General features: G+C 35.0%; 2 protein-coding genes across 3 annotated transcripts; both read right to left on the bottom strand.

The window, feature by feature from the left end:
• Positions 1–1,094: 1,094 nt before the first annotated feature.
• LOC133696253 (chlorophyllase-2) lies at positions 1,095–3,600 on the bottom strand. Its single transcript, XM_062118385.1, has 2 exons — positions 3,174–3,600; positions 1,095–1,900 (listed from the first exon to the last, which is right to left on the bottom strand). Exons 1-2 carry the CDS (start codon positions 3,504–3,506, stop codon positions 1,229–1,231), a joined length of 1,005 nt encoding a protein of 334 aa, XP_061974369.1. The 5' UTR covers positions 3,507–3,600; the 3' UTR covers positions 1,095–1,228.
• A 616-nt stretch (positions 3,601–4,216) lies between these two features.
• On the bottom strand, positions 4,217–8,737 carry LOC133697772 (VAN3-binding protein-like). Of its 2 annotated transcripts, none has more exons than XM_062120535.1 (7): positions 8,276–8,737; positions 7,686–7,793; positions 6,200–6,647; positions 5,834–6,061; positions 5,440–5,489; positions 5,174–5,231; positions 4,217–5,017 (listed from the first exon to the last, which is right to left on the bottom strand). In XM_062120535.1, the coding sequence occupies exons 1-7, from the start codon at positions 8,582–8,584 to the stop codon at positions 4,803–4,805; spliced, it is 1,416 nt and encodes a 471-aa protein (XP_061976519.1). In that variant the 5' UTR covers positions 8,585–8,737; the 3' UTR covers positions 4,217–4,802. The 2 variants fall into 2 exon arrangements, with proteins under 2 accessions (XP_061976519.1, XP_061976518.1); XM_062120534.1 differs by having other exon boundaries at positions 7,686–7,796; positions 8,276–8,736.
• Between the last annotated feature and the right edge of the window lie 6,024 nt (positions 8,738–14,761).

The raw sequence follows: 14,761 nt of genomic DNA, 5'->3' as shown, positions 1-14,761 counted from the left end.
ACATCTTGAGCTGATTTTCAGTACAAACAATTTTGTGTTTGAATTCAGTAGTCCCAATCGCTATTCATCGATCCATGTCATAATCTAAAAGCCCAACAGTGAAGATCCTTAGACCGCCGGTTCCATTCTTCCCGGTGGCTGGTGACGGGGCTTTCCCCTTGCTTAATTGGAAGGTAGAAAAAACCACCGCCAAAAGCAAGTTTTCCTTATTTTTTTTGGCTTCCAAAAAAAAAAAAAACCCCACCTCTCACCACACCTTTTATCCCAATAATACGCGAAATACGATTGTTTAGGCTCAGAAAAGTTTAAGATTCTACAGTATGTTTGTTCACCCACATTCAAAACACAAAAGCTAGCCAAAACATTTTACCTGTATGATTGTAATTTTTAAAAAATTAAGTTTTAAAAATATATTTTTAGTTAAAAATACTGTATTGTAGATTCTTACATGCAAAATAATTTAAAAATAAATTAAAAAACATATCAAACCATCTCTGCAACATATCAGTACTCTTCTCAGTGAGCATTTATGTCTTTGATTATAATGTTGTCTCCAGATCAAACAACAGGTCTTGTTCAGTGGGTATGGATCTTCCTATATCTGAATCCTTAATGCTATATATTATACTAGAAAATAAAAAAGCGGGCAAGCTTAAAAAGTAAAACTTTTCGTTTCTGTTTCCATCCGAAATTTATTTATTTTTTATAAGAAACACATCATCCTTAATATATGCTCAGATATTAAAATAAATTTAAAATAAAATTAATACAAAAAATAATTAAGATTTGCTGAATTTAAAGTGTTTTTTCGCAGATGCATTAAAAATATTTTTTATATTTTTAAAATTATTTTTAAAATCAACAAATTAAGATAGTTTAAAAATAATTTTAAACAAAAATAAATAAATTTTACAGCAATTCCAACAAGCGTGCAGTGGGATTGATGATGGACTGGATTCCCTTGAGATTATTTTGGACCAAACTAGTAGGCCGACGCATGTGCTTAATTAAAGCCCATAAAACACAGGACTTGACACAGAGGAAGGCGTAGCTAGAATATGGTTTCCAACGTGCAATCTTTGCCACACACGACGTCAAATTCATTGCAAAATCCATATCATAGGCAAAGTTGTTACCATCATTATACTTACAGAACACCTAAATAATATTCATAAATTGAGAGAATTTGTTCTAACACAGGCTGCCTGGAGTTCAGATCATATAGTTTTCAGAGAATATATTCAACAGTTTGAAGTTCCACCGGTCCGGTCTGCCCACCCTTTATAGCCATCAAGTCACTGCTATCACCTCCCAAGTATGCTTTCATAAATGCGACCACAACTCCTCCAATAAATTTCCTCATCGGCTCCCTGGACTTCCCATTCTTGCACAGACAATATGTAGCTTTTCCTCTAATCCCTTCAGTATCATCATCTAGCATATCAAGATGTCCATAATCCTTAACAACGAAATAACTAGCCGGCCCTTTACATTCTTTGAAAAAATCCTTATGATTAACACCCTCAGGTGCACAAGGAGGGAAAAGAGGGTTCTTCTTCAGCTCACCCAAGCCAGAACCAATGACCATGATTGCCATATCAATATCAAACGAATGAGGAACATATGTGAGTACTGGTGGAGGGGTTTGTTTCCCTTTGTCCATTCCATCAACTGGGTCCACACCAATTAGTGCTGAGAATTTTAATGTGGTTGCTGCTTTCTCAAGAGCTAATGCAAAAGCAGTCTTGCCACCTCGACTATGGCCTGCAAGGCCTAGCTTGCTTAGATTTGGTTTAACATGGGGTGGAAGTAGGTGATGCAGTCCTTCGGATAGCCAATTTGTGGTTGCAGCCACAGATTTAATTTCATCACTAGAATCTTGTCCAGCCACAAGATATAACTGCCAAGTGCAGAGAAGAAAAGGATTCAACGAGTAACAAGGTAGTGCTAGTTAAAATTCAAATTGAAGAAATCAACAGGCAAGCATCAGGCGACTAAGACAATAATTGATGCAATTGAAGAACCGAACCTTAACTAATATATGGTTTTTGTAGCATCTAATCCGATGGTTTTCATTTTTGACATAGATTGCTATGCCATATTTGCTCACATACAGCATTTTGTCAAAGTACTTTAGGAAATTGGATCGAATCCCTCTCCTGACCTTTACTAACCCCATAATTAATAGAGATAAAGCAAAACATGAGCACCAAAAGCAGGGACTTGAAAGTTAAAATGGAAAATCCAGTATCTTGAAACGTAGAAGATACAGAATTTTAAATGGGAACGGGTTGAGAAAATAGAGAAGTTGGCTCAAAGTGTCGCTTTAAAATGTGAAAGACAAGGACAATTATACACGGGATGGGGTATATGTGAAGACTGAAAAGAACACAGACAAATGAAATATAGCATCAGGAGACAAGGATACAAATAATATCTCGAGCATTCTGGCTCATCCATCATCAATCACATCAAGATGCCACTGATAATCGTTTAATAGGCCTTGAGATTTTCCCTTGAGAAAACGAAACTTTGAAATCTTATGCCTTAGAGATGAAGTTACTTGGGGGGACCAACATGGCATGGCGTGGCACCATAGCTTCTTCGGGAACTAAAGTTTGATCTTTTTTTTCTTTGAGAACGAAATGAAGTTATCTCCACTTCGCAGTTGGCACACCAATGTCAATTTGCAGAATACTAAAAAGAAAATTAAAAACTCTTGCAGAAAAGGTTGTGGTCGTTACAGTAACACATAGTACATACCCAGGAAAATACCAGACCAATTGTTTTAATCCGGGGAAAAAGAAAATGTAAATAGATGAAACATTAATAACATCGAAATGATCTTAATTTGGGATCAGAATATAGTATCTAATCGTCATCTTTGGGTAGAAATTCTGCTTTACTAACGAAATTAATCCTAATTAATAGAGGCACAAATATATCCAAATTCATCACCCTTGCAATTCACTCACAGTCGATGAATACAAATAACACAACGTGATGGAAAGTATCTTAAAAAGCTAATTGCATCCAGCCGCGATAGGAGATTTGGAGCCTTTGAATATATTTAAAAGACTTGCAATTCATAATTGACCATGGCTGCATCAAAATTTTGCCATGACCTATATACGATCACAAAGAAGAAGTCAAGAAGAGAGAGTGATAAGTACCTGAGGAGCAATGACAATGAACCCATGAGAAGCAATATGTTGCAGGAGCTGGGAGTAGAAAGAATTGTAAAGAAGGTAACCATGGAGGAAAACAAGAAGTGGGAATTCCCCTGCTTCACATGGCATAGAAATCAAGAGTGGTTTTGGAGGTGGAACAGGAAGTGGAGGTGATGTTTTTGCGGTACAGCATGTAGTTCTTGATTCTACTTTTTGAAGCACTGTTGTATACTTCCCAGCCTCAAACACAGTAGTAGTAACAGTTGCTATAGCAGAAGAGGAGGACATGGTTACTGTATTAATTAGGCTTTTCCTTCTTCTTTCTAACGTTTTCATGTAAGTTTCTTGTGCCAAGGATAAGTTGTTCAGGTGGCCTTTTTATGGCCTTGTTCTATGAGAGAGAGTCGCGACCCCTGCGATTGGATACCCGGTCCATACCCAGTTTACCCGCCCATTTACTCTCTGCTAAAAATAATGTCAAAATCTTTCAATTTAATCCTCGCATTGTTCAAAAAAGTTAAATTTCTCCTTAAAATTAATATTTTTAACAATTATTTATAAGTTTTCCGGTCCTCAATTTTTTTAAAAAATAAATTTTGGTTCCTTTATTATAGTTTATGCATTAAAGTCTCTATATTGTTAATCAAGTCTACAAGAAAATTAGTGGGTATTAATAGGGTATAAAATAAATACCTATATGTATTTTTTTTTTATCCTCCTCAATACCCATTAGACATGTTTAATGGGCATTTGTTGGGCCTAGTAAAGCAAATATCCGCTTTATATCCGGCCCATTATAATCCCAACATCATGTATTTAGTTGGCCTGACTAATTGTGTGAGTATGATTGTAATTTTCATTTATTTTTTCAAAAATCGGCCAAAAAAGAATCATAGTGTGATTTATAGTTTATTTTCATTTATTTAATGGGCATTTGTTGGGCTTGATTTATAATTTATTTTTATATTACTTTTAAAATCTATTTAGAATTAGAAGATTCCAAATACAGTGGAAGTATCTTCTGACAATCAAGATGGAATCCAACATTACAATAATCAACACGTCGTTAAAACTCTCGATTAACTTAATCCAAACAAAATTATTGGGTAAAGTGGAGATACCCTAATCAAGACAATCATGGCCTCCACCGTAAGGAAAATACAAGCGCTCCATTAATTAAACAAATCAGGGAGACAAAAACAAAGCCCACATGACAGGAAGCACATAGATTCAAGCCGTGTCTTTATCTTCCATTACCATTCCATTATCGAACTCCTCTTTTTGACCACCCCAGTCCAAGACTCTCCTTTTATTTCCCTCGACGGTGAAACACACGCAGGCTTAGATCACATGGTTCTTGCTTCCTTTTAATTCACAACACTTTGCCTTTTCCAGTTCAGATACAAAAACCGAAGGCCCCAACTATATTCCCCCTGGACTGGAGAGAGAGAGAGACCCACATGGATAAGCTAGCTGTGTTTAAATTCCTCGTTCTTTACAATTTAGGAACACCAAAAATATAACCCAACCAAATCTCAAAAAGCTTTAACAAGTCTATATATATTATAATAATAATAATCCTAAATCCCAGTTTTTCCACTTCATTGCAAACCTAACCCTCCTGGTAGATAGTCACACTCTATGTCTGTTGCCCTTTTCTGCTGCTATGGAGAGAAGTCTCGAGACACCTTGAGTCCAGAGATCATATTCCTTCTGGTTCATGCACTCGAATTCGACAACACCCCGTTGCAAAGTCTTCAAACCGAAATACCGTCGATGCTCACCACCCACTAGCAAGTGGCGGCCTGGCCAGGCGGGCATATCTTTGATCACCTCCAACACCACATCTGTAAATTCAAAAGGAGGTGAATTAAAGATAATCCCTTTTGATCTTTTACACTTTAGTGCCATTTGAACTTTCCCAAATCCCCAGAATGGAAGAAGCCCCACCTCCTATTCTGTTTTTCACATTATTAGAGAAAGACAAAAGCAATAATACTTACTCTTTTTCTTTTTCGTTATGGTCCCAGCTACATGTTTGCTCTTCATCTTCAACATAACCTGCACCAAAAGAAGTTTCAAAAGCTAGGTGGTAAGCGCAGAATAAAGAAAGTGGTTCTACTTATTTCATCATTTGATCATCTTTAACTTTGACACCGATCCCTTTTTACCTCGTCAGATTCACACTCATCATGTCTAAATAATTAAATGATTTGATTCCAAAACAATTACAGCGGAAATATTGGTTTGGAATAGAAGCTCTAATTACCTGATTCATTCGGTTGACATAAACAGAAACTATCTTCCAGTGAAGGTCACCTGCATTGATCAAAGAAACCTCATCAAGACTTTCCTTCCACATCAAGTAACAAGTTTTTTTAGATTAACAGGCCGATACTACAAACCAACCAATTTTTAAATTAATTTAATGTGGGGAATATTACCCAACAAAGCACTTTGACATAGAATTGCTAATCATCATCAAAACAAACAGCAAAAATCACAATACAAAATGTCTCTCTGAAATACAGCAAATCGATGTGTTCTCTAGACATGTTCCAATTTCAATTCAATATGGGGAAAGAAAGAACACAAAGCTACCAAACTAAATATACAAAACAATTGTGAGCTGAATTAATTCCAGACAACATAGTAATAATCACCTTTGCGAGTGCGCTTGAGTAGCTCACAGCCTCTGGCAAGCAATTCCCTGCTGCATATGCCTAAGAAATTTTCTTCAGGCACCAGTTCACCACTGAAACTACCATTAGAACTACCATTACTGCCATTTCCACCAGCTACAGCTAATCCTTTGTCCACGGGAATGACCGCTGCAATATTCCAGACTTCCTTCAATGCTCTCGCCTTCAATGTTGCTGCACCACGTAACGCTGCAACAATCACACAAAAAGTCTGAGATCATTTCCATTAAACTATCCTCCATAAATGCACGCAGATCATGTATGATTTGCATTTATCTAAGATGATAAAAATGATTGATCAACAAGAATAAAGGAAAACAAACATACCTGTTGCAGCAGCAGCAGTTAATGTCATGATATCACCAGCAGAACGCACATTCACGGCAGAGTTCACAACAGATGCAAGGTGCTCACGTTCTGCCCCCATGGCCTCTGCTGCCTCCACGCATTGTGCAGCCACCAATGTTGCAGCTGATGCCACCGCCATGTCAGTCTTTGCCATTTGCTCATCTTTCCCAGCCCCTGAAGAGGCAGCTGTTGCAGCCGCAATTGCAGCAATGGCAGCAGCAACCCCTGCCACAGATATCGCAGCATGAAGCTGCGCATTATGGGCTCGAGTCTCCTCCTTTTTCTTCTCCCTCCTGTCCTTCAACCACCTACCAACAGTCTTACCACCACCACCACCACCCGTGGCGGCGGCTGTGATGGCATTGCCACCAGGAGTTACCGCAGGTGCACGGAATTGTGTGTTGTGAGGGTTGTTGGATCGAGAATACTGGCAAGGAGAATACATATGGATCGTTAACTCATTATTTTCATCACTCTAGATTAACTATTGTTAACCTAAAATTGGGTACATTAATGCAGCAAGTGAAATTGATGGCTGATAATTAATCATGACAGAGACATATCGGCGATTATCTAAAATTATGGAGGCGAGTTGTTAGGATTTTTGGAAAAAAAAAAAAAAAGTTGGGTCCATACACCATAAATTAGCTGTTGTGGTTATGTACTGTAACTAATCTAATTCATTCACTCACGAGGGGACCAGCGCAAACCCGCGTTTTCTAAAAACAACCAAAAAAGAAAGAAGGTCATTCTTGAATCTCAACAGAAAAGGACATGCAGGTCATTATGCAATTTGCCCACAGAACTAGCAATGGCAGTTTTTGACATTTTTGCTAAAAAGTAGACATGGAAAGAAGGCCAATTAACCTCTGACTCAATTTTTGCTACCTCTAGCTTTTGTTTTTCCATAGAAATAGAAGGGAAACTATGTAGTTTTCTTTGGAACAAAGCAAGGTATAACAGGTATCATTGCTTTTATTATTTTAAAAAGAGAAACAGAACATTAGATACTCCGGGCAGATTGGATTGTGTTTCCAACAATGTTTTTTAAAATTTAAAATTTATTATTATTATTATTTTTGAATTGTTTTAATATGTTAATGTTAAAAATAATTTTTTAAAAATAAAAATATATTATTTTAATATATATTTTTAAAAAATCACTTAAAAAACAAGCACATTCACAAAACAAACAGTATGTTATATATATACATATATATATATATATATATATATATATAATTAAGTAGCATTGGTTAAGGAGAAAGCCTGAGATATGTTTCATGGGTGGTCTAAAGTCAGTGGAACAGAAGTCGTGCTCTGTACCAAAAAAGAGCAAAAACAAACAGAGACCCACAAAAGCAAAGACACCAACTTCATTCAAACTTGTATAATTATATTACTCCAAAAATAGCAATAGATTTCATAATATTAATTAGCTCCGGCAAACTCTTGAAAAAATTACCTTGACATCATCCATTTCAGAAGGGGAAACAGGAGGGCTGTCCGTTAAGGAACCATTGAGAGGTCCACTGCTATGGGAGAGTCTGCCTGAAGTGCGTGGAGATACCTCCTGCTGCATTAACAGACCCCAAGAGTTGAAAAATGGGTGCTTCATTTTTTGAGATAGTTACAAGTAATGATCGCAGGTAGTAGTGACTGTGAAGGAAGGAGAGACAGAGTCTCTGCTCGTGTGTGTTTCAAGAGTAAAGAACGGGAAAATAAATAATTCAATCGATAGTCGGGGGTGTGACGGAACCAGAAAAAGAGAGAGGGAGTGTATAGGCCTCAAAACAAGATCATACTGAAATAAATTTTGCAAATCTGTTCGATATAAATAAACCAGAAACAAGATTTTATCAAAATAGATATAAAACCAGAGCGTCAAAAAAAGACAAAGCAGAGTGGATTAGTATATTATCAAGAGAGAAGAAAACAAAGACTCAAAGAGAGCCAAAAGGAAAAAAGAAAGAAATCTCACATATTGTCTTTATTCTCTCTCGCTGTCTCTCTCTCTCTGCGTGTGTTTGGTTAAATATATAAAATTAAACTCACCGACTGTGACATGATTCTTTCCAAGACCATCTGGGAAGTCTCAGAGGAAGCAAAAGAAAACGGGTTTCCAGAAACAGTAGCACCACTCTCTTCTAACTCTCCAATAATATCCTCCTGTATCATACCACCAGCACCACATGGGTTGGTCTTGCTAGAGAAAACCATCTGTGGTGGAGCCAGGGCTTTTGATACCTCCAACGCTGACAAACTCCATGAACGTGAAAGAAACTCCATGGGCTCACGTGGTGTTTCCGGTGGCCGGAAATGGGCCGTTTCCGGTCGCCATGACTCTGCTATGGGTTTGTCCATTGGAAAGTGAAGAGCGCGCTTGTGTGATTAGTGTTGGTGGTGTGTTAAGTGGGGGGTTCTTATTAAGGAATGTGGATGGTTGGGTTTGGGTGTTTTATAGAGGATGGTGGAGTGAGATGACAGGTTTTTATGAATGCCCTTTTTTATTTTTAGAGGATTGGATGAAGGAATATATATAATTATAAAATAACAACTTGAAAATTAGCAATAAAGATAAAGAGGGAAAAGGGCAAGTTAGATTCTTTTTTTCTCCCATAAAGATACTTGGAATAATGTTTTTAGCTCCCAACAGCAAGATATCTTCTAATTAATTTTTGCTTATAGAAATAAATTCTTCATTGATCAGATCTTAACTAAACTATCCACATAGCACAATCATGCAGTTTTCCTACCATAACGAGGAGAGATTAGGTGCGAAGTAAGAGAGCTTCATTTTGTCGGGTCGTCTTGGTCAATGTCAATGACACTCTTGCTCTAATTACAAGGTTGCAAGTTCACTTCCTTCCTTCTATTACTGTCTTGTTGCGAAGGAAGAGATTTTACTCTCCATTTTTATCCGGTTGATCATTAAAAGCAATTACTGCCCGTGGAAAGAGACGAACTTGCTCAAATGATGAAGTTTTTTTAAAATTATTAAAAGTTTTTTATAGTCGTTGATTTTAAGATAGAACCCGTGCTTTAAGAGTCTGAACTGGGGAGCTGTTGTGTGCCCTCCAACGCTGAAAAGTTTATGACGAAATTCAGTCCGATGCTCTGGTCAAACTCTAGCCGAGAACTGGAATTCATTTGTCGAAAGGAACATTATGAAGATCCTGCCCAGAACTCTCTTCCAAGTTGTCATAATGTCTTGACGAAGAAACTTCTACGGAGATTTAACAGAATATATAGCACTAAGGAGAAGATGAGAAGACTACATGATGGGATATATGTGTGAGAAAACTTACTTGGTGCTAGTGCCCGTAAAGTTTGTTTGTGGTTCCTGAAATTTAAAACATGCGACTCATCTGGTCGCTTGGGAGTACTTAATTATTTAGGTTAATAACTTGATCTGTTTTTATATAAAAATATATATTCTTTATTACATGTGACTTTTTTCTTATCCAGGGTAAGAAAATGGAAGCTTTTAATTTAAATGAAATCAAAGGGCTAGTTCTAGATATTTGATTTGAAGATTTTGTCCGAATAAATTTAACTTGTATTTAAGAATAAATTAAATTAAATGAAAAATATAAGTGCAGACTAAAGAATTATTATTATACTATATAAACATGGATTTGAGATTTCTGGTAAAGAGGTGGGCTAGAGGTCCGGAAACTACGCAACACAACAACGTGGCAGAGCCACCCCAGCGATAGACAGCTCACAGGAGGAATAATAGTAAAAAATGGATCAAGTTACAATTGCGAAAAAGCAGATCAAGAAATTAAGGGTGGTTTTGAGAAGATACTAAATAAATTATAGTTGAATTGAAAATACAAAAACTAAATAGCACTCCACTCGTTTTTTAAATTTTGTAATTATCAAAACATCCAAACCGAACATGTTAGTTCTACTGCTTATATGAATTAAAAATTCATGTTAATATATTTTTTTAATTATTGGATTACAAGTTTTGTTCCCATCATCATTATTACAACCTCCCCTCACTTCATCATTTGATCATTGTTACCATCACCATGTTATTATAAATGCATTATCACCATCACTTTAAAAAAAAAAAATTTGTTAGAAAAAAATATTTTACACAAAATAAACATATTTTTATTTTTATTTTTTTAAAATCATGCGCCAATTTTTATTAGAAATTTCTTGCAAGAAAATTTCTTATATGTCAAGCAGGACAATTAGCTCATAACTCATTTGACACATTCTTTTATAAAGTTAGGAGACTACAATGACTTCAATCTCTCTCTTTAAAAGAAACTAGATTGGTGGTTCGGGCAATATTATTGGCCTAGCTAAATTTAATCTAATAGGATGATTAAAAAAAAACATATAACAACATTAAATAAATAGAGGTAAACAAAAAAATTAACAATGATTAATTGTAAAAAATAAACACTTGGTAATATTTTAGAAAGATATCCTCTCATTATTCTTAAAAGGTTTTCATATCTTATTTGATAAAAAACAAAAAATAAATAAGAACGTAATAGCTCATTACAAAGCAAAATGAATAAAAATTCTAAGGTCAATTCCTAGCAAATAAAATATTGAAGAATCAAATTATATTAAAAAATCAGTTTTAAAAAAGGATAAAAAACAATTTGAGTTATCCTGTCAAATTAGTAACCTAGTCACGAGACCGGGATAACCCCATAAAAAGACATTAAATAAAATCATGAAGCTCAATTCCTTAATTAACTAAATATTAAAAGGGAAAATTAGAAAAGAAAAATTGGAAATGAATGGGAAAAAAAAGATTCAAGTCAACACGTTCTAACCTACTAAGCTCGTGATTTAGGATATGAGATTAGAATAACTTTATTGAAAGAAATGCGCAAAAAGATCACAGAGTGAAATCCCCAACCAACCTCGTGTTCAAGGTTGCAGTTGAAAAAAAATCAAATTTTAAAAAAGACCTAAAAAAATAAACACCTTTTTTTTTGGCAGAGCAACACAAATCTCAAGGATAGCAGAGAGAGAAGAGGAAGGAGAAGGAAAACAAAGAAAAATAAGTTGCCACTTACCACCTCATCTAAAAGCTCTCACGGCGAAAAATTCAATGTAACAGTGGACGATTATTTTCAGTTACCGTAAGCAACCTCATGTGCTAGAAAGGGCTAGTGCATGTAGTGTAGGCGCCAACCAAGTTAACTTGCTTGTTGACACGACCAAAAGATTGATATCTTTTCCCAATTGCAGGAGTGTCGAAGTAATAAATAACCCGGCAAGACCGGGGTCGAACCACATGGAGGTTAATTGTATAAATTATAGATAACAATAATATAAAAGTAACAACAACAACAACAACAATAATAATAGTGTTAATAATAACAGTGAAGAAGAAGAGGAAGAAGTTTATGAGAACTTTTGAGATGGAAGATTAACGTAGGATTAAACAATGATAACAACAAATGTCAAGGTTAGAGGATCCACTAATGGTACATCAAATAAGTATAGTATAAACTCTTATTATTCAACTGGAAACCACACACAAAGGAGGTTCCAATCGGATTATAAATTGTTAACATGATTACATTAGTTATCTTATTCGAATAATGCTAATACTTGTAAATGTTGTCAGACATTCATGATTATAACTTATGTTAACAACAAATCAAGTTCCTTTCATAGCTCAGGTGTCGGTTATACCATACAGTATGGGCTATGAAAGTGCCAAGTATTTGTTGTACCAAATGTTATACAACATAAATCTAGATTAACCATTTAACAAGCAAAGTATTATAAGTGAACAAGATAGCAAATATAAAACATGTTATTATCCAACATTAAGGTCCATGTTAAGTTTATATTATACTTATTCTTACACCATTAGTGTACCCTTTTCACCTTGACATAATAAACTTAGTTAAACATAATGAAAGAAAGAAACATAAATAAACAAGGAAAGGAAATGAAAAGCATAAGCAAGAGATTGATTATAAGCAAAACATAAGTATTACAAAATATAAAAAGAGAGCAAGAGCATGATCTTGATCTGAAAACCAAGATGTCTAAATACATGGCAAATGCCTCCTTTTATAGGTCAAAATTCGGAACTATTGATTTGTTAACTAATTGATGAGCGGGTGGCCACATCTTGACTTGGTGACAATTCTTATCTTCTTGTCTGCCAAAAACGTCATTGATGACGTCATAATTTGAACAAACTTGAATCATGAAAGTTATAGTAAATTGTCTCATATTTCCAGGGTAAAAATTTGAGATCATTTAGACTTCTAGAACTTGAGATATGGGCTGAACACTAAACAGTGTCTGGGCTGCATGACAGATTCGGACTTCTTCTTTGTTGCTACAATTTGGACTTGAAAACGGCCTTGTTAAATCTTGGGCTCCACATGAAAGTTGTAGGCCTATGTCTTAGCTTTCCATCCATATAAAATGGACCTAAATCCAAGATCTACAGCTCCAGATATGACCCAATTACCAAACTATGTTCCAGTTTGGACTGCACCAGCATCTTTTTGGCCATCTTTTTGTCCTTTCAATTTCAATACTTCAACTCATCAATCAATTCTTTCATTTATGTGATAGGCTTGCATTTAAGATGAATATTTACCATAAATTAAAGGTATCTTATATAATTAGATATGTTATTATAAAACATGCTTTAGTTAAGGAGTTATTGATATTTTAAGTGCAAAATGATGATATAAAACCTTGATAAAAATGCACTTTTAAATACTAATCACTTGTTTATCTTAGTCTATTATATTTGTTTTAGTTTCAATTTTGATCCTTTAACTTTTAATTTTTTAAATTATTTTTTTATTATTTTTTTCAAATTGAGCACAAAAAATTTCTCACGACATTGCAAGAACCCCATATCCAGACATCCAAGTTAACCTCCATGTTTACCCACTCCACCATATTTGTGATGATTTTAATTTTGATCCTTTATATAACTCTTAATTTTTTTAAGATAAAAATAATTTTATTTTCTCAAACCTAGTGCTAAAATTTTCTCACGAGATTGCAAGAACCCTATTTCTAGGTATCTAAAATGAAATACCAAATCAAATCTCAAATAAAATCATCATGAAAGGATTAAATTAGAAGAAAAAAAATTGTTTTAAAAAAAAACTCCCCTTAATCATGTAAATCAATCCCTTATATTAGCAAACTAAAGGAGCTTAACATTTTTCTTAGCTTTGAATTTGATCTCTAAATTTTTAATTTTTATAAATCAATAAAATTAAATATTATTTTACCAAATCAAGATCGATAAAATATTCCCCCAACATTAGGAGGCTCCTATACACCTCATAACCAAAACCAAAGAAACAAAACATTAAAAAAAACAAATTAAGGTACCAAAATGTGAAAAAGAAGAAGGAAAAAAATAGAGATTTTGAGAATCTATAGTGAAATCTTTCCCATGACACAGTAAAACACTAATACTTTTTTTTTAAAAAAATCTAATTGATAATGCCAAGTAATGGCATGAAAGTGAAACTAGTTGAGGAAGAACATGACTTTTCTTTTCTTTCCTTTTCTTTTCTCGCTTTTCTCTATCTCTCTGTCTTTTTGTTTCAGCTGCGAGCTGTGATCGGAAATCAAAGTGAAGGGGAGGGAAAGATGTCATGAAAGAAGGGCTTGCAGACAAGGTGTGTGCCCAACAGAGCAGCTGCAGCAGGACGTACATTCTGGAATTTAAATCACACGGAAAGATTTGGTTCCCCTCCAACGATATCCCCTGTCACTTTTTCCTTCTCATCGGATGCTATGTGTCTATCAATACAATAAATAAATAAAACTTACACGTTTACTATATGTTAATATGATTTTTTTTTCAATCCGGGATGAAACGCATTTGCTTTAACTGGGCAATCCGCTCGAGAGCACTGAAGAATTTAATCCCTGCTCCTTGTCTGAGAGATAGATCGGACCGGTCCCAGCCTTTCTTTCAAATATTTATTATTGTAAAAGAGCAAACAACTCTGCAAAACAATCGTTCTATAGGTTTAAACAGTTTTTCAAGGCTCTCAAATATACACAATCAAGCTGTAATAAGCCTGTAACAGGAATTATATTTATTTCACATATTTCTTTAGCAAGCGAACAAAACAATATCTGTAAAGGTAACAAAAGATTTGAATCTCATCGGGATTAACTTGGAACATCATCAGTTTTTTGTTCTTTTTTTTTGTCGCGTAGCATGTCGGGATTTGAGAGTTGAATTGTATATGCATTTGACTAAATCTGTAAGAAATGCAAAACACTATTTAAAGCTCCCGGTCAGCAGCATTTTCACCCCCTCCGAATGGCAGTGCTTCGATTATTTCTATGTTACTTAACGTAGTGATCCTACCAATAAATCATCTATACGTGCAAACCGTAAATTGTGTCTTTAAATGAGACCGAACCAAATGCAATAATATTCGAATCTAATCAAATAATGCTCTTCCTGAGGCAAAAGCACGAGATTTCTCATAGAAGGATAGAAGCCCCGTCCCCAGTCATTTGTATGAACAGATAACTAGATAAGGCCAG

This window comes from Populus nigra, chromosome 6 (assembly GCF_951802175.1).
Source record: "Populus nigra chromosome 6, ddPopNigr1.1, whole genome shotgun sequence".
Taxonomy (NCBI): Eukaryota; Viridiplantae; Streptophyta; class Magnoliopsida; order Malpighiales; family Salicaceae; genus Populus; species Populus nigra.
The sequence above is the reverse complement of the archived record's forward strand: the minus strand, read 5'-3'. Positions and strand labels throughout refer to the sequence as shown.